The sequence below is a fragment of the Balaenoptera ricei genome, chromosome X, assembly GCF_028023285.1.
Source record: "Balaenoptera ricei isolate mBalRic1 chromosome X, mBalRic1.hap2, whole genome shotgun sequence".
NCBI classification, from domain to species: domain Eukaryota; kingdom Metazoa; phylum Chordata; class Mammalia; order Artiodactyla; family Balaenopteridae; genus Balaenoptera; species Balaenoptera ricei.
Window position 1 is genome coordinate 106216117 of NC_082660.1, and position 18722 is coordinate 106234838.

Below are 18722 nucleotides of genomic sequence, written 5' to 3' on the forward strand. Positions count from 1 at the left end.
CCTCCCGGAGGCGGCTGCACCAGCAATATCAGCTGCGGGCGGAGCCCGAGCGGTTGCCACTTCCCCCCTCTTCCCTCGTGACCCTCGCCCCCCCTCCAGTGCTCCCTCCCCCTCCACACACCCTTCCTCGCCAGACACACCCTCCTCCTCGGGCTGCTCGCGCACGGAGCACAGGCTCTCTAGGGGAAGGAGCGGCCGCCGCCGTGGGGCCGGACGGCGAGCGAGCGAGGAAGGGAAGGAGGGAAAGAGGGAGGGGCAGCGGAGGGCGGGCGGGAGGGAGGAGCAGCGGGAGACGCGCCGCCGCCAAGCTGCGATGTGGCCGGCCGGCGTGTAAACACTTGGAGCAGCAGCGGCCGCGGCCGCCCCGGCCCGGGGCAGTGAACACGCCAGCCGAGACCTGCCCGCCGCTGCCATGGCCGAAGTGCGCAAATTCACCAAGCGGCTCAGCAAGCCCGGCACGGCGGCCGAGCTCCGGCAGAGCGTGTCGGAGGCCGTACGGGGCTCCGTAGTGCTGGTAAGTGGCCGGGGGACGGGGCGTCCCGGGGGACGCGCTCCGGGCGAGAGCGACCGGGCGGCTTCCCGCGCGCGCGCGCGGGGTCGGGACGGGAACGGCGTCGGCGGCGGCCGGCCGGTGCGCTCCGCGCTCTTTCTCCGTTTCAGTAAGTTTTCGCCTGGCCGCCGCTCGCCGGGGTCCGAGTCCCAGGCGCCCGCTGACAGCGCCGCGGCTGCCCGGCTGCCCCGCACGGGCTGGACGCCGACGGGCCGTCGGGGGCTCGGAACCTGGGCCCCGGCCGGGGGTGTGAGGTCGAGAGCGGACCCCGCACTGCCCTAGACCCGGCACAAAGAGCCGGCGACCCGGGCGCGACGAGATCCAGAGTCCCTGCTGCCCGCACCTGAGGCAGCCTAGGCGGAAGGATGCGATGCCCGTTTTGCACATACACACACTCGCGCGCGCACACACACACACCGTGTACACAAAAAAAGAACCCCACCCAAAAAGCCCCGGGCGCCCAAGCTCCGGCGGGCGGTGAGAACAGAGGAAGCACAGCGACTTCCTCCTGCTACTGGGGAGAGGGTGGTGATGGGTGTAGAAGGGGTGCTGCTGCTGCCGCCGCCGCCGCTGCTGCCGCGGAGGGAGGGGATTGGAGACAACGGGTTTCCGGGGCGTGTGGGCGCGGGGTCTGCAGCCGCAGGGCGAGCGTGTCCCCTGGGACCCGAGAGCGCTCCAGAGGCAAGGAGATGGGGCCATGGGGGTTTGGGGGAAGATGGTGTGCGCCAGTCCAGGGATGGAGGACCTGGGCTCAGAGCCCCACCGCTCACGGCTGGGGGATGGGCATTGGAAAGCGCGCTGACCTCCTGGGAGCCTTTCCATCGCACCCTCAGCCTCATTCGGATTGTCTGACTGTGGAGCGCAGCGGACGGGTACTCACGGGCACTTGCCCCTTCTCCTGTTTTCAAGACACTCGTTGCCAATTTCCTGGACCAGTAGTCAAAACCTAAATAAGCAATCAGACTGGTTAATTAGCATTTGTTTTGTTGCTTTGGTTTTTTTGTTTGTTCGTTTTTGGCTCTCTCCATGCTGTCTACCTTACAGCGAGTCGTCTGCTGTGTTTAAATTTCACCATTAAGAGTGAGCTCTTTTTGTTAAAACAACTTATCATCGGAAGAGAACTTCACAGCTTTTCCTTGTAATTTTTCTGTTGATCTTGTAGAATCTGCGATAAAACCAACATTAAAGGGAGGCCAGGGGCCTGATCCCAACAGTGGAGAAAGTTGACATTAGTGGGAGTTCTGGAGGAGGATCAAAGGTAAAATATGTACCTTTGAGATAAAGATCTGATCCCTAATAGCTACAACTGTGCAAAGCCAAATGACTTTAAAGAAATCTCTCTATCGTAGCTGGACCCTTGGAAGTTTAATCCTGCTGTTTAGCAGAGCTAAAAACCCAGACCTTTAATGTTGTTTTAATGGACTTGGCTTATTGTGTGTCTCACTGATTTTATTTATTTTTTATTTTTTTATTTTTTTTCTCACTGATTTTAGAATGAGGTCCTGTTGGGGTCAGATTGGAACCTCGATTGTCATCACAGCCAGTTAAGAGAGGAAAGCAAGCTGTGGGTAGGGAATTTATACCAGGGCTCTCATCTCGGGTGATTGTTAACAAGTGATTCAGCCTCCCTAGCACAGGAAACGCTTTCCTAAATTCAGGAAGAAAACCTCGCTTAAGCAGGGGTGGCTGGCCCTCTACCACATCGTGTGAAGGGAGCCTGTGAAGTGGACAGATGGTCTCAAGAGAATAAATGGGACTCAGCAAACCTCCACGGGGATTTGACCAGCATTTAACCTGCCACCCTCAGCAGCGTAAAGTTGACAGTAGCATTCTTCTCCAGGGTTTTGGGTTTGAAAAAGAATTTGGGGTAACACGGGTGCCTTCCTAACCATTGACTCTTTGGCACAAAAAACTGTTAGTGAGAGGAGACTCTTCTGAGAGATACCGCCAGCCTAGCTTACTTGGGACCAAGGCCACAGATTTTTTTACCAGGCAAGGCACAGGAATGATATTTATTTACTACTCTGGTATGTGGTCCACACTGAGATTTTGGGAGGTGGGGAGAACCGATTCTAGGAATCTAAATCTATATCTGTTGCGCCCCTGCAACGTGCAAGGCACAATCCTAGATGCCCTAAAATTATGAGTGAGTGTGGATGACTTTATCTTCATTTGTTTCTGTTAGTTCCAACCTGGGTTGGGTCTGTGTGTATGTGTTTGTCAAGAGGACATCCAGATTATGTACATAAATCAGTTTTATCTTATTCATAGCACCTTAGTGAATGCTATTTTGAAGCAGTTCAGTCAACTAAGAGATAAGGAAACAGTCTTAAATGGAGTGTACTCTCCTAAATGGCTCTCTTTCTTGGCCCCTGCTTTTCTGACACCAAGAGCTCGTTAACCAAAGTTAGCAAAGCCACGGGTGGCTGGAGAGCGAGTGGACCACATTGCAGCTGCCATCATAACGTGTGATTCTTTTCTGATTTAAGACCCAAAATGTTTATTAGGGACAGCTGAGGTAGGATTTACACTTGCTGCTGTAAACCCACGACATTCAAGTTAGGGCTTCAATATGGAGTCGCGTTTTCATTAGATTTCAATATGGAGTCATTCCTGCCGCAGAGCAAGCTTTCCTGTGGTGTATCTTTCACTAGAACTTGGAAAACCCACCAAGCTGAACAAATATACAGAATTTCCTGTTTAGGTGGTTTCTTTTTTTTTTTTTTTTAACAATTATACCCTTTTTGGCATGTTGCTAACATCATTCAGTTTTGTTCACTGTTTGAAAAATTCAGAAGGCCTGGGCTATATATAACATGTAGTTGTGTATTCAAACCTTCATTCAGTTATCAGTACTTCCTCAAATCTATTAACTATATGATGAAGCAGACAGAGAAAGAGAGACTGTTTCGTTGCTGCATTTTCTTTTTTTTTTTTTTAATGAAAGACAGTTTTAACCCAGGCAAAGGGATAATTACAGAATTAACCACTGGCAGAGATTTCTCAAGAGAGACTTGGGGAGGAATATTATAACCTGAGAGTGTATGTGATTAACTGAGAAGTGTTTACATATATACACATTTTAAAATGCAGAGTTTCAACGCTGTTTTTGTTATAATTCAGGATGTAGCTCTTTGTGCCTCTGGGGGAACAAAGGCATTTGATAAACCTGTTGTATTCTGGCTGCCCTTGGGAGGAGTCCTTGTATCAGCCTGGGAAGGTCGCCTAGTAGGTGTTTAAATACTGTTGGCTTGCTGCTGCTGAATTTACCCTCAATTCCTTGTGCGCCAAAGGATCAGGAAAGAGTTGCTAGATATTACGGGTTGTAGCCCCTTGAGGCAGGGCAATGCATGCATGGTCCCCTGGCTGGCGCCTGGCCAGATGGCATGTAACAAAGCCAGTGGAGAAAAGCTCTCCAAGAGCTGAGAATGGCCGAACAGGGTCTGCAGCTGTTGACACCCCCCCTCCCCCCCCCCACTACCACCTTTGCAAGGAGTGTTCCTTAGGTTCGCATTTAGGGAAGGCCTGAAAATGAATCAGCTCCCCTGCTCCCTCTTCCCAGGGGAATTTGTGGAAAGTACTTAATTGAGGACGAAACAACTTACACGGTAGAATAAAGCCAGTTGCAACGGGCTTTGCCCGCGAGTCTGCAGTTCAGAGACTTAGCTGGGCTCTGCATGCACTGACCCAGAGTGTGGGCGAGTAAGCATGAAATAGTCTTACTGCTCCCGTTGGCTCCTCCAGGTTTGGAGAAGGAAGGATCTGTCAGCCAGCCCAGTGCAGAGGTTGCTGTGAAGCCGGAGAGGCCTCCTTGCCCAACCCTCTTTGAAGCACCAAATAGTACTGAATAGAATTTCTTTTCCAAGCCGAGCATGTTAAACAAATTTATCATACAAACTTGTAAATAATTACTTCACTTACCCATATCTTATGAACATTTCTTCACGCCAGTGATACAAATCTACATAATCATGTTTAACGACTGCCAAAAATTCCACTGTGGGTGGACCATAGGTTAATCATCCTTTATTGTTTGGTGTCTTGAGAAGTTCTAATTTTGAGGAGTTATAAACATGAGCTCTCCAGTACAGTAGCTACTAGCCACCTGTGGCTATTTACATTTACGTTTGAATTAACTAAAAAATTAAAATTAATTTAAAAAATTTAAAAAGCAGCTCCTAAATTGCCCTTGCCACAGTTCAAGTGCTCAAGAGCCACGTGTGCCTAGTGGCTGGCCCGCGTAGGACAGCCCAGAGACAACATTTCCATCACTGCAGAAAGTTCTTCAGGACAGCTCTGGTATAAACATGAATTTGAATGAACATCTTTGAGCAGGCATTTTCAAACATGCTAGCTTGTCCCTCTAGGATAAATTTCTAGCATTGGAATTGCTTTGCTCAAACATTAGACACATTTTTAGCATTAACAATTCCTCTTAAACCTGCTGTTAAATTGCTCTGCAGAAAGTTATTGACATTTGCCCTTCCGTCACCAGAAAGTGTGAGTGTTCCTTTTGCCCCCTCCCATGCCAACACCTGTAATTAATATTTTTTAACCTTTGCAATCTGGTAGGCAGTAAACGGCATATCACCGTTCTAATTTGCATTCCTTTGATTAGTCTTGAAGTTGACCAGGTTGGCATATGTTGATTAGCCATTTGTATTTCTTCTTTTGAGGATTTGAGTGAACCTTCTTACAGACTTATTTCCTGGTTTGTAATTCTCACACTAACGGTCTCTACCCCTAAGATTCTGTTTCGGTAAGTCTGGGCTGGGGCCAGGCATCTGTATTTTTAAAAACAACCCAAGGTGACTTTGATGTGCACAGAAATGCAGATCTAGACCACTTGCCTACTCAAGGCAGAAATGTCCCCCGTACCAGCCCTGACAAACGATGCCTAGCTTCTCCTTAAACGCTCTCCGCCCATTAGAGGGCTGGGTTAGAAACGGCTCTTGCGCTGAAATTTGTTCTCTGTAAGTTGCACCACTAGGCTAGGCCTAGCTCTGCCATTTGGAGCCGCACAGAATATGTTTGCTTCCTCTTTCACATGGCAACCCTTCAAATATTTGGAGACAGCCACCATGGCATTTTAAAATGCACTCTTCCCAAAGCCAAAGAGCCTTCATTTCTTTCCTTCCTTCCTTCCTCATGTGACTTGGTTTCAAGATGCTTCACCATCACGATCATCTTGTTTGGGCGCCTCTCCAAGGTTTCAGTGTCCTCCTTAAAATGTGGGAGCCAGAGCCCAGGCTCAAGAGTCAGACCTGGGCTTGACTCTGCCCTCTGTCACCGGCTTGCATTGTGAACCGAAGCAAGTAACGAGATCTCGTTTTCCTCATCTGTGAAATGGGGATAATAAATAGTTGTACTGACCTTGTGGAGTTCTTGTGGGGGTCAAAGAAGGTAATATTTGGAAAACGTCTGATGTATAAGTGATTCATAAAAGTTAAGGAGAGATATAGTAAAAAAAAAAAGTATTCTAGAAGGGTCTATCACAGATTACAGTGAAGAAGGGGGCAATATTTCATACCCATTCTGAATATGAGCCAAGAAGGCAGGGGCTGTGTGTTCCTGTCTATTCCCAGTGCCTCTCACAGCGGGAAATACATGGAAACAATATATAGGATGGACCAGGTGTTGGGTGCCTGGAGACCAGGTAACTGGGTAAAATATAGCTATATGGTTCTGGAGAGGGACAACAATGGCTTAGCTGAGGCAGTGACAATGGAGATAAGGCAGAAGAAGTAGGAGAAGTGATAAAATCATCAGGATTTAGTGATCCTTGAAGGGGGAGTAGAGGGGGGAAGGAAGAAGTGGGAGGAGGGGGGGGAGGTGGAGTCAAGATGACTGAGGTTTGTCAGCCCAGGTGACCAGGAGGGTCAGTGTGTTCCACGAGAGGGGAAGGGAGAAGCAAATGAGCTGCCTCTTCTAGAGAGGGTCGTCAGGGCAAAGCCGAGTTACAGTTAAGGTGGTGGAGAGAACATTCTGGGGAAAGGCTGAGCCTCTAGTGTCGTGTTTTGGCAAAAGACTAGGGTTCTTGAGGACAGAGAAGAAAGTGTTCCAGATGGGATCAGGAAGGGGAGGAAGAGCCAGGGCTGAGCAGCCGGGCTGGCGAGGCGAGATTAGCTGATTGAAGAGGTTTGCACCTTTGGGGGTCGTTAGGGAAGTGGGAGGCAGGGTGAGGGGGAGGAGCGGCCTCCCCAGGCAGGCTTCATGGGAAGTTAGGTCACCCCCTGGGCAGCTTCCCGTCCCAGGGTTCAGCCTGACCAGCCTCCTTCCCCAGGTGCCTGAAGAGGCTGGCTAGCGTGTGTCCTGCCCTTGAGGGACTCACAAGCCTGGGAGGGAGATGGGTTGTATGCAAATGAGTGTGAAATAGAGAAGATGGAAGCGGCAGGAGGCTAGTGATTGGTGCTGCTTCTATCTTCAGTTAGTTACATCATTTCTGCCCGGCCCCCGCCCCCTCATGGTCTTTTTTTGTGATCCTTAACGTTTTTCAAGACGTTGGTCCTTTCTGGGTTCAACAATGTTAAATGAGGCCTTTGGCATTTCCCTCATTTACTGGGCTACAGAGGCCTTTTTTGGTTTTTTTTGATGGGAATGGGGAAAGTAAATGGCAGTGCCTGACACTCTGAGAAATTCACATACAGTGTACATGTGTAACTCACCTTGACATTCCTTGACCTGACCTCTGTGGGCTGCCGGCTTGCTACTTTCCCAGACCCCCAGAACTCCACCTCCGGAGCCGCCCCGCCCCGCCAGGCTTGTTTGCGGGAATTCCGTTCAGAGGAGTCATTCACCTCCCTGGTCTTGCTTTCTTCTGAGACATAAAATGATCAGTAGGCATGTTGAAAAATTATTAGTTTTTTTGTTTGTTTTCTTTTTTCTTCCTTTTTTTTTTTTAAACACAGAGGGAAGGCCAGAAACCACAGGCGGGGAGAAAGCGCGAGAGCTGTTTCCCCTTTTCTGTAAATCCTAATGGTAATTTTATGATACATCTCTGTTTGGGATTTAGATATCTTAGTTTCCTTTAGCTTTTGTCAGGAGTGCAGAGGGGTTCATGGGTAACGTTGACCTGTCGCTTATATCAACCCAGAGCCAGATGCCTTTCCGATTCTTGCAGGGCCGCACCCTGGAGGCTCCCAGAGCAGGAACTGGGGCAAAGGGACAGTCTCATTTAGCTCCGTTGCCTGTGACTCGTGCTTAGTAGAGCACACTGGGCTCTGGAAGCTCACTGCCCGGGTTCAAAGTCCAGCTCGGCTGCTTACTAACTGGGTGACCTTGGGCCAGTTATTTCACCTTCTGTGCCTCGATAACCCTCTCGTGGGTTTGCGGAAAGGCTTCGACGAGTTGCATGCAAAGCACTGGGGACCGGGGCTTGGCACGTGGAAGGCACTGGACAACTGTTGGCTCTCATGCTTATTCCCGGGCTTGATGGTGTGCAGAAGTCTTTTGTGTATGTGTGGCACGTCAACCGACAAAAGTAGACGGGTAGAAGGGAAGCAGGTACCCTTGCTTTTTTATTTCCCTGCTCCAGATCATGCCCCAAAGGGTGAGCCACATACATGGCTGAGCCAAGGGTACTTCTTGGCAGAATAAGCTGGCTGCCCATGAGGTCCTGGGGAGCAGCCGTTCCCAGGCGGACTGGGTCATATCGAAGAGCCCAGTGGATGTGAGCTAGGGCTCTGGGTCTGTGGCAGTTCTTGCCTTCAGACTAGTCAGATGAGTGAGTGGGAAGACTAGTCGTCTAGGGGGGAGGAACGCCCCAGCCTGTGCCCGGGGGGAGGTCCTCTGGTCTGGGGAACTTATGACAGTCTGTTCAGCGTGGTTTCTCCAAAAGCATGGATAGAGGAGCATTGGGCTCTGTATGGAAGAATAGAACTTGAACGCTCTTTCCTTTCCCTCTCAAAACTTTATCGACATGCCTTTTACTCATTAATCGTTACTTTAAAAAGAATCAAATGACTGTTGACATTCAAGTGCCTTTTTAAAGAGGTATTTTGGAAACATGTATTTTAGTGGGAACATTTTAAGCTTACAGGTCTTCTAAGAAATTAATATACTTTTCTATGCAGCTATCCCGGTTTTGTGGTAGCAGGATGAGTCCAATTAGGAATAGTGCGTGCAGGTTTCCAGCATAGTCAATACCGTGGAAAATATGCCAACTGTTCCAGGGACATGAGGTTGACCTACTATCTACGCACAGCCTCTCACAGTCACGCCAAAATTTGCTCTTAATGATTTCCTGCCATTCTTTACCACCTTGTTTTTATTGCTCATCGAGTTTATCGTTGACAGGAAGTTGTATTTTGGCCTTTCTCGACAGCTTATGTTGGACTGTATATGTTTCAAGCTGCAGAGAAATGTTTGAAGGTATTCTGATACTTCAGCTTTCCCCTCCTGTTGCTTTCCGTAGTGACTAAAAGATTTGACTGGGTGAGATTTAACTAAGAAGTCAGATGTTCTTCTAAGCCTCTGAGACAGAACATCTTTATTTGAAGTGCTTCAGCAAAGGGTGTCAGGAGGCTGGGGAATGCCTTTGTACGAAATGGTGGTTGGATAATGACAAGACCTTGTATTTTTATAGCCCCGATCTTATGATGAGTTAAAAATGCTGTTATGCCTCTGACCTCGCATGTTCTTCCAGGTCACTGTGAAACGCGTACCACATTGTCATCACCTGTCTCCCATCAGTGGGGAAACAGAGGCATGGTTTCAAGTGAGGCAGGCTGTAGGCCACCCAAGTTTGCTAAATGACAGAACAGGTAATGAACTCCGGGTGTCTCAATTTCTTTGGCATAATCAGGTAAAGAAGCACTAGCTCCTGGGCCAGATTCCACAATAGAACGGGTGGAGGAAGCTCTCTTTGTGTGGTTTTGGTGATGATCTCCTCCTATTGGGAAACAGTGTTTATTTCTGAACAAGCTTAGGTCTCTGTAGTGGGAAAGTAGGAGGTGAGGACAGAAAAAAAAAAAAAAGAGGGGTGGGGTTGTTACTGAGAAATGTGGGCAAGATCAGTATAGATTTTTCCTTGCCAAAGTCAGCCTAAGGATTTTGAGAACTTTTTGCAATTGGCCGTTCTTCCTTTCTTTGCTATTTGACTAGCTATATGGGGGAAAAAATCTCCGGAACACTGGCTCTGCCGAGGTACCTGGGATCATTTTCAGGGAACTGTTTTTATGATTTTTTTCAAGCAGGTTAGTGCCGTCCAAAAATAACAACATATATATTTCTCTCCATGCCTTTTATATTAGCGTGTAGTTTTCCCACTTGAGAAACTGCCAGCTTTATGTCTTACAGGACCTGTTGTCAATGTTCATGGCGTGAGTGGAACAGTGTGGTTGGCAAAACCAGTTTATTTTCATAGGTTAACAAGTTCCGAAGGCTTCAGTCCATTAAATGGTTTCCTAGAGACCAGAAGGAGGGAATACCACCTTCTAAGTTGCCTAACTTACCACCAAGAAAGCACTTAAATCCAGGAGGGCTCTCAATCAACTGTTGCGAAAATTGAACAAAATGGTTATTTGAAAGCTCATAGGCGCCCGCAGCTCTCCTTCTGGCCAGAGGAGTGTTTAGATCATGCTCTATTGCTTGTGGAGCAAAGAAGTTTCTCCCTGCTAACCTGACCCCAAGGGAGAATCGCTCCTCCACTGCTAGTGACCTGCGTGACTGCTTACAGAGGAGCTCTGCCTCTGTCTTCGCCTTCCAAACAAAGTGAAACCGGGTCTGGCAGAATTCTCACCAGGAGAGCCCCCCCACCCCGGGAGAGCCGGGGGAGAATTCCGTAGGGCTTTGTCGCCTCAGTTCTGCGATAGAGGCCCAGCTCCCTCCCCCTGCTTCCTCTGTGTGGACTCGGATGTCCACTGCCAGCCCGGCACCGCCCCAGGCCCGGAGACTCGTCAGGGCCTAAGCAGGGGACATCAGAAGACTCGTATTCAGAGCTCCGGATCTGGGCCTTAAGTCCCCTAGGCTACTGGTTCTGCCCGATCTGTAAAATCCATTTCCGGTCACTGGGTTTTATCTTCTTCCTTGTCCTCTTGTGTCACTGTCCCAGTCACTGTATCCTTGTCTTGACCCCCTACCCCATATCTAACCCTCTGTCTTGGTTTGCCGGCCAATTGCCCAGCTCCTCTAGGAGAGCTCTCGTCTTGTTGCTGGTCCTGAGGAGGCCTGTCCTACACTCACCATGACCGCACAACAGCTTGAGCTTAGCACGCTGGGTGTCTGCTTAGAGAACTCAGAAAAGGCAGAGTACTTGAGATGAGGAGTTCCAGCAGTGACCCTGCTGAGAGTTGCACTAGATGCATGGCCTGTTAGTTTCCCATGGCCACTATAACACATTGCCGCAAACTCAGTGTCTCAAAACAACACAGATTTACTAAACTCACAGTTCTGGAGGTTGGAAGTCTGAAACGGTTTTAAGTGGGCTAACGCCAAGCTGTCTGTAAGTCCTCACTCCCTCCCAGAAGCTCTAGGGGAGAATCTGTTACCGTGCGTTTTACAGCTTCTAGAGGCTGCCTGCATTCCTTGGCTTGTGGCCCCTTCCTCCATCTTCAAGCCAGCAATGTCTGGTCAAGTCTTTCTCACATCATATCATACTGACACTGCTTCTGTCATCACATCTCCTTCTCTGATTCTGACTCTTCTTCCTTCCTTCCTCCCTCCCTTAGAAGGACTCTTATGATTGATTACCTTGGTCCCACCAGGATAATTAGTTAGGATAATCTCCCCATCTCAAAATCGTTAACTTGATTACATCTGCAGAATCCCTTTGCTATGTAATATAACATAGTCACAAATTCCAGGGATTAAGAAGTGGACAGCTTTGGGAAACCATTGCTGGAGGTTGAGGAATGGTGGAATTCTAGGGTCACATGGGTTTCCAGCATGGATACTGACCTTGTGGTGGAGGAGGAACACGGGTCTGATAGACTGGCAAACTGCGAGCCAGGTGCAAAAGTCTTCACAGAATAAGAATGAGAAAGCACAAACCCTTTTGAGAATTTTGGCTGAAAGAAAGCAATATAGGTTTGCAGTCTGCAGTTTCAATTTGGATGTTTTCTTAAATTCTTCATGATTAAAAAAATTTTTTCCCACACAAAAGTCCCTCAGTCTGGAGTTCTTGTAAGTGGGCACTGCTTTCAGACTTGAGGTGTTTCAAGATACAAGCTGGCCAGACACTTGGCAGGCACTTAGCCAGTTTAGGCCTATGGAATTTTCCACCCTCAGCTAAAGAGTAAAGAGGTAAGGGGGTGGGTGTGTGTATTGAAAAGAGAAAAGGATGGTTTCACATCAGAGAGGATAACTTTGGCTGACAAGCCCCAAGACACCTCTCATGTGTCCTGTGTGAGAGACACTTCACCCATCCTGAAGGTCAAGTTAGACTGGGCATGGCCCTCCTGCATTTTCAAGGTAATTGGCAGACCCCTTCCCAGAAATGGGTTTCTAAAACACGTGATTCGAGAAGCAGAGAGAAGGACTGGAAAATCTCTCTGATTCCTTCTGTCTTCATGATGATTTCAATTGAGAGAGAAATTGAAACTTCCTGTCTCATTCACCAAGTCCAGTCGCTGCCATCTTAGAGACACACACTGCAAAAGCTTGCTGGCTGATCACATTTGCACCAGCCCTCTGTCACGCTGGCCATGACAATATACCTGATAAGCTGATGGCAGAGAGCCTACTGCCCTGAAGAAGCACTCTATCATCGATGTGGATTGCATTTTCTATTTTTACATCAGTTCTAATTGGCCATGGCTATATTTCTCCGAGGCCGGGCATATCTTTTTCCAGACCCTTGGATAACTGGCTGAAATGTACTGAAAAACATTTTGTAAAAGGTTGGGAAACCCCCAGATTTTGTTTAAAAATCTGTACCGACAAAATATACATTAACCATCTTCACTTTCTCCTGTTCCAGTCTTCCTTTCTTTTCTCCTCAATAGGAAAATAGTTCCAATTCTCCTTATAAGCCAACTCAATTAAAAAATTCAGATGTTTGCAGTGGAATTATATTGAAATTTTTTCTAATGTATTTAGATACTACTAATCTCTAGGATGTGAAAACGTATTAACTGTAATCCTATTTAAATCTTCTTTAGAGACTGATGTTCATTTTCTTTATGTTACGGGCTGTTGCCCTTCAACCTGGCTTATTTTGTTACAGTTTATTTCATATTATTTTACTGAGTTACTCCTTTCTGGTTTGAGGTTTTTCCTTTTTCACTGGCACTCATCTGAACTTCATGGCTTAGGGATAGTAGGCATTGGATGAATGACCTTCGTGACAGAGTTGATGCCTCAGGACTCTGGAACATCTGGGAGTGTGGTATATACCAGAAGAAACTAGAAAGCAAATGTCTTTGAGAGTGAGCTAGAAGAGAGAGAGAGAGAGAGAGAGAGAGAGAGGTGGGGGGGAGGGGAGAGGCGTGCTGAGCTATGGGAGATAGCAAGCTGCCTTAGCTGAAGGAAAAGAGAGATACTTTCCTTCGGGTCATGCTAAAATCCCAAGGGAAATGCTTTTAGAACTGTTGCTTGAATTGAAGCAGAGAATCTATTTCTACTGATTTCTTTTTAATACATTGGATTTACTTAGGGCAAGGATGGGGGTGGGGTGGGGGAAGTGAAGACAAGGACTTAATCTGAGGAAACTAAAGGATAAAAATAAGTGAAGATGGAAGGAAGGGATTTTTTCCCCCCTCATTATAATAGACCAAGAGACCAGAGATGAAAATATTAGCAATATTTAATGAGGGTAGCAGTATAGTTTTAGATTCAGACCGGAAGAAATCCACCCCTGTAGAAGTTGTGCTAGGTAAATGGAACAGTTTTGTGTGGGATGGTGGCAGTGCACCCTGTCAACTCGCATAATTCAAGACCCCAAATTAATTAGTTAAGGAATGTGGAGGACACTTCTACGTAGTTCTCCGCCGTATGTGTTAGTTGGAACCCAGTTCTCCGACTTGGGGGTTTAAGACTTGTGACCACCGGAAACGTGTAGAGGCCAGATTTCTTTTGGGAGTCAAGGGTTGGCTGGCCCTCACTTCCTCCATCTTCCAGTAGAAGAAGGGCAACAGTTCACACCTATTCCAGATCCGTATTTCTCAAGGCAGCAAACCCTGCTAGACAGGAATGGGGGCCGTGGAGGCAGGTCTCCGAGGCCTTGAGACTTGCTCTGAGCGAGGCGCCCACTGGCGCAGGATTCCTTTAGCTGACTTCGTGCTCGCCCTGCCAGATTTCTTTCTTTCTCTTTCCGCCTTCCACTGACCGCTGACTGTTCTCCCCTCATTCTGATCTGCCTCAAGTGCTGCTCCTGGCGGCCCTCACCTCTCTGCGCTGTGACCTTCCAGGAAAAGCTTCTGCATATTTGGCTCCAGTGTCACCAGCCCTGTGCTCTGGAAACTTCCTTCCACGGTGGGCACTCTCTCACTCACCCCGTCTCATCTTTTTCTCACCTCTTCCTTCCCTCTCTCCTCCGTGTTTGGTCATAAAGTGTTCTCTGGGGGACAGGGCCGGCACTGTGTTTATTGTTTTTAACCTTTTCTTTAGACAAAGATGGAAAATTCCAAAGGCCTGAGCTAGTGATGGCTGGGTGCCTTTTCTGGAAATCCAATGGCCTGGATGCTAAGGGAATGTTGTGGAGCTACACATCTGGCAAGGTTGTCCTGGCTAAGATGTCCTGGCTTTGTATTTAGTTCCAACTAAAAGAAGCGGAGATTCTGTCTGCGGAAGTATGGAATAAGAATGAAGAGTTTAAGAAATGATATAATTACCACTCCAGAGCCCAGTATACATCACTTTGTGTGTGTGTGTGTGTGTGTGTGTGTTTGCTGGGTTTTATTGGGAAAGAGTGGCCTTTGGCTTAGTAGACCTTTCAAAAGTGAAACCTTCCTCATGAGAGACAAGAAAAGTTCCTGCGGCTCAATTTAATGGAGGATTTTGCTTTCTTGGGGTGATGAGTTGGCAGAGGCCGTGCACGTTTCAGAGCAACCAGGGACATTTCAGAGTGTCTCCTGGGGGGCACGAGTGTCCTCCCAGTTGACAGCAGGTGGGATGGAATAGGTCTACCTCACTGTCACGGTTCTTGCCCCACCCTGGAGAAATCATTTAGGCACGATCTCGTCCACATGTCCCTAGGGGTATGACGTATCAGAGTGGACCATCTTGACAGTAAGCAAAGCAGTTATTGTCTTGAAATAGCTAGAAACTGACCCACCATTCTGCTGCCTCTCAGGAAAGGATGAGGGAAAATCACAAAATCCCCAAACCCATAAAAATACCAACTCTATCTGCCCTGGCTCCACGTTACTGGAAATGAGCGCCCAGATTTCCTAGCAGGCCTTCCTGTTCCTTCCTGTCCACCAGGAAGGCCCGTCCCATTTTTTTTAAAAATTTTTATTTATTTATTTATTCATTTATTTTTGGCTGTGTTGGGTCTTCGTTTCTGTGCGAGGGCTTTCCCTAGTTGCGGCAAGCGGGGGCCACTCTTCATCGCGGTGCGCGGGCCTCTCACTGTTGCGGCCTCTCTTGTTGCGGAGCACAGGCTCCAGACGCGCAGGCTCAGTAGTTGTGGCTCACGGGCCCAGTTGCTCCACGGCATGTGGGATCTTCCCAGACCAGGGCTCGAACCCGTGTCCCCTGCATTAGCAGGCAGATTCTCAACCACTGCGCCACCAGGGAAGCCCCCGTCCCATTTTTGAATTCTCTTCTCCCACCACATTCCTTCCTGTCACCTGAGCTCTAGCTGTGCTGGACCATTACTGCTCCCCAAACACACTCTAAACTTTCTCATCTCCATGCCTTCGCACATGCTGACTCCTCTTCCTAGAATGCCCTTCCAGCCCCTTCCCTGCTAAAGGGAACCCTATCTGTCCTGCAGGGCTTAGATCAAATGGCCATCCCTCACCCCCCCACATTTGGAGCAAGTTGCTCCTTCTATAGGCCCATAGCCTCCTGCTACTTGTATTGCTTTCCTGTGACTGTCGTAAAAAATGACCACCAACTCGGTGGCTTAAAAACCACGAATTGATTCTCTTATAGTTCTGGAGGCCGGAAGTCCAAAATCAGTATCAGTGGGCCACATTCCCTCTGGAGAATTTAGGACAAGTTCCGTACCTTGCCTCTCCCAGCTCTGGTCACTGCCAGCATTCCCTGGCTTGTGGCTGCATCACTCTAGTCTCTGCCTCTGTGAGTCGCATGGCCCGCTATTTGGTCGTGTCAAATCTCCCTCTGCCTTTTTCTTATAAGGACATATGTGATGGCGTTTAGGGCCCACCTCGATAATCCAGGATGATCTCTTCATCTTGAGACCCTTATGAACTCGATCACATGTTAAAGACCCTTTTGCCATAAGGTATCATTTGCAGGTTCCAGGGATTAGGATGGGGACATATCTTGGCGAGGGGGGGGGGCATTTTTTAGCCTACCATTCCAGTTCTCCAGTTTTACAGAGGATTGATTTCATTCTGCCTCATAACTATGGCTGACAACTTCTCTCGTCCATTAGCATGTAAATGCCTTAAGGAGTGGGCAGGAGAGTAGAAGGAGCTAATGCATAGGCACCAGAGTGCCAGAAAGGCCCAGTGATTCCACTGACCCTCTCTGTTACCTTGGACAGGCTGTTTAACTTTGTGGAACCTCCTTGTGCTCATTTGTAAAATGGAGCTAATATCAACCTCAGTGGGCCTTGCCAAGTTGTTTATAATGGCAAAACAGCAACCGCCCCCCTCCCCAAGCTTAAACAACCTGAATGTTCAAAAGTAAAATGTACATCCATACACCAGAAAACCATGCAGTCATTAAAATGACATCTGTATTAATTATTGACATGGGAAAAAGTTTAGGTTATGAAACACCATGCAAAGTATGATCGTATTTTTGTAAAATAATGCTTATGTGATATATGTGACTTTAGTTACTTAACCACTCTCTGCCTCAGTTTTCCCATCTGTAAAATGGAGATGATGATAGATAGTACCGACTTCACAAGGTTGATATAAGGATTGAGTAAAATAATACAGTAATACACTTAGAATAATGCCTGGAACATAGGAAGTGCTGAATAAATGTTAGCTGTTAGTATTACTGTTATATTCAAAGAAAACATTCTCAAAGGGAATGCCTGTGTTTATAATATATGTGAGTATATAGAATATTAACAGTGCATATCTCTGGGTGGTGGGATTATGAGTAAATTTTATTCTTGCTTTACATTTTCTGTTTTTAAAATGTATTATTTCTGTAATCAGAAAAAGTAGAATTCAGGAAAAGCTCCACACTTACTTTTCAGGCTTGCTATATTTCTCTGATATATATAAATGCATATGTATGTGGCATATAGTATCTATATAGTAATTAGCCTGGTGCTGTTATTATTAAAATAATTTCTCCTATAATCCTTCAGCTCCTTGCCCGTTGCTTTGCACGTCTCACATTCTCTGTGTCTTGAATCAATAAAATTAGGATGGCCTAGAAATTAGAGACTTCAATTCCCATTTGCTTTTCATTCCTATCTGCTTAAGTATTCCTCCAATTTTGATCATAATGGGTTCTCTATAAAGTGAAGTTTCAAAGGGTTTATGTATATGTATATACACACACACAGTATATGTGCCTGTATGTCTACATCTGTGTAATGTTTCATATTATCTTCACAGTTTTTGAGAGGTGGAAATGCCTACCCTGAATTTTCTGAAATGTAAATTAAAATTGGTCTCATCTTTCTTGCATGTGACCTGTGTCTTAGGTTGTCGATACTGTAGTCATCCTTTTCTGCCATTAATATGATCAATCACAAGAGGGACTTAAATTTCAAGTTTGGCTAATTAATAGGTGATATGCATTGATATTGCAAGGATTTCTGGTTGCCATTTTCCTGAGTTCAAAATTGCTGTATCTTTGTTCTTTTATTTAAAAATAATCTTAGATTTTTTGTGGATTTAAAACAAATGGATGGGAGAATTATGGATGAATTAGGAATTATGGATGAAATGGAAGGTCTTGCCTCTGACATTTCAGATAATTAGATTATGCTGCAGATCTTGGTAAGCAGGGTCTCTTTTCCTCTCTGTACTGTGTGCCCTTTTTCTTCCCTATCAGCATGTACATCCTTGAGTTCATTTCTTTTTCGTTGCCTTTGTCCTTCTGTTTTGTCTTTTCCCCACCACATTTCTTCCTCTGTTTTCTCTCCAGCACCCACTCTGATCATAATATAAAACTGATATATGAAAATTGATCTGTTGTATTTAAACTGAGTTTTGAATATTTTCTCTTCGTAACTTAAAAAGCAGCAGAGAGGGAGGCATGAATAGGGCGAGCACAGAGGAATTTTAAAGCAGTGAAACTATTCTGTATGATACTCTGATGGGAGATACGTGTTATTATATATTTGTCCAAATCCATAGAAGGTACAACACCAAGAGTGAACCCTGGTGTAAGCTCTGGACTTCGGGTGATTAAGAGGGTCAGTGATGGTTCATCGCTTGTAACAAATGTATCACTGTGATGGGGGATGTTGATACGGGGGAGGCTGTGCTGTGCACGTGGGCAGGGGTACATGGGAACTGAACTCTCTGTACTTTCAATTTGTCTGTGAACCTAAAACTGATTGAAAAATTACAGTCTATTTTTAAAAAATACTATGCATGAAATAGCTCATGTTTGGAAAAAAAATAAACTTAAACGTAGTTCTTTTGTGCTTATGTGGACCTTTACTTTTTTTGCCTGTTAATGGTGCTAATTTTTTTTCCCCATCCCTGGTAGTTTGGAAGGTGGCATTCCCAGCTTTCTTGCCAACTTGTTTGGCATAATTATGAAGACTAACAAATGTGGTTTGAATACTTTGAAGACTTTGGGTGAAGAGTGCTAGGTAAAAAGCAAAGCGATTTTATTGTTAGAGTGGGGGAATTGTGAGTCAGAAATTGTAAGGTCAACTCCTCACTGTACGACCTTGGAGGCAATGAAATGGGTATAAGAATCACTGAAGTCATGGTGAAGAGGTACCTGTAATTAAATTCAGCCTTTGGTACAGCTGTGTTTGCTCAATGACGCCCATGTGCAAATCCAATCATTCAGCATACATTAGGGGAATCTGATTTTTGAATAAATTTGATTGGAACCCTTTGGCAAATCAAAGAATCCTTTTGTAATGCAAATGGCCACCCGCTAATTTATGTCT

General features: G+C 46.6%; 1 protein-coding gene across 3 annotated transcripts in view; it reads left to right on the forward strand.

Annotated features, from left to right (window-relative positions):
- Nucleotides 1-322: 322 nt before the first annotated feature.
- The window catches only part of DOCK11 (dedicator of cytokinesis 11), a 196636-nt gene continuing 178236 nt past the window's right edge, over nucleotides 323-18722 (forward strand). For all 3 annotated transcript variants that reach the window (XM_059909928.1, XM_059909929.1, XM_059909930.1), the window contains exon 1: nucleotides 323-514. In XM_059909928.1, the coding sequence (XP_059765911.1) occupies nucleotides 413-514 (102 nt within the window). In that variant the 5' untranslated portion in view covers nucleotides 323-412. The remainder of the gene's footprint in view (nucleotides 515-18722) is intronic.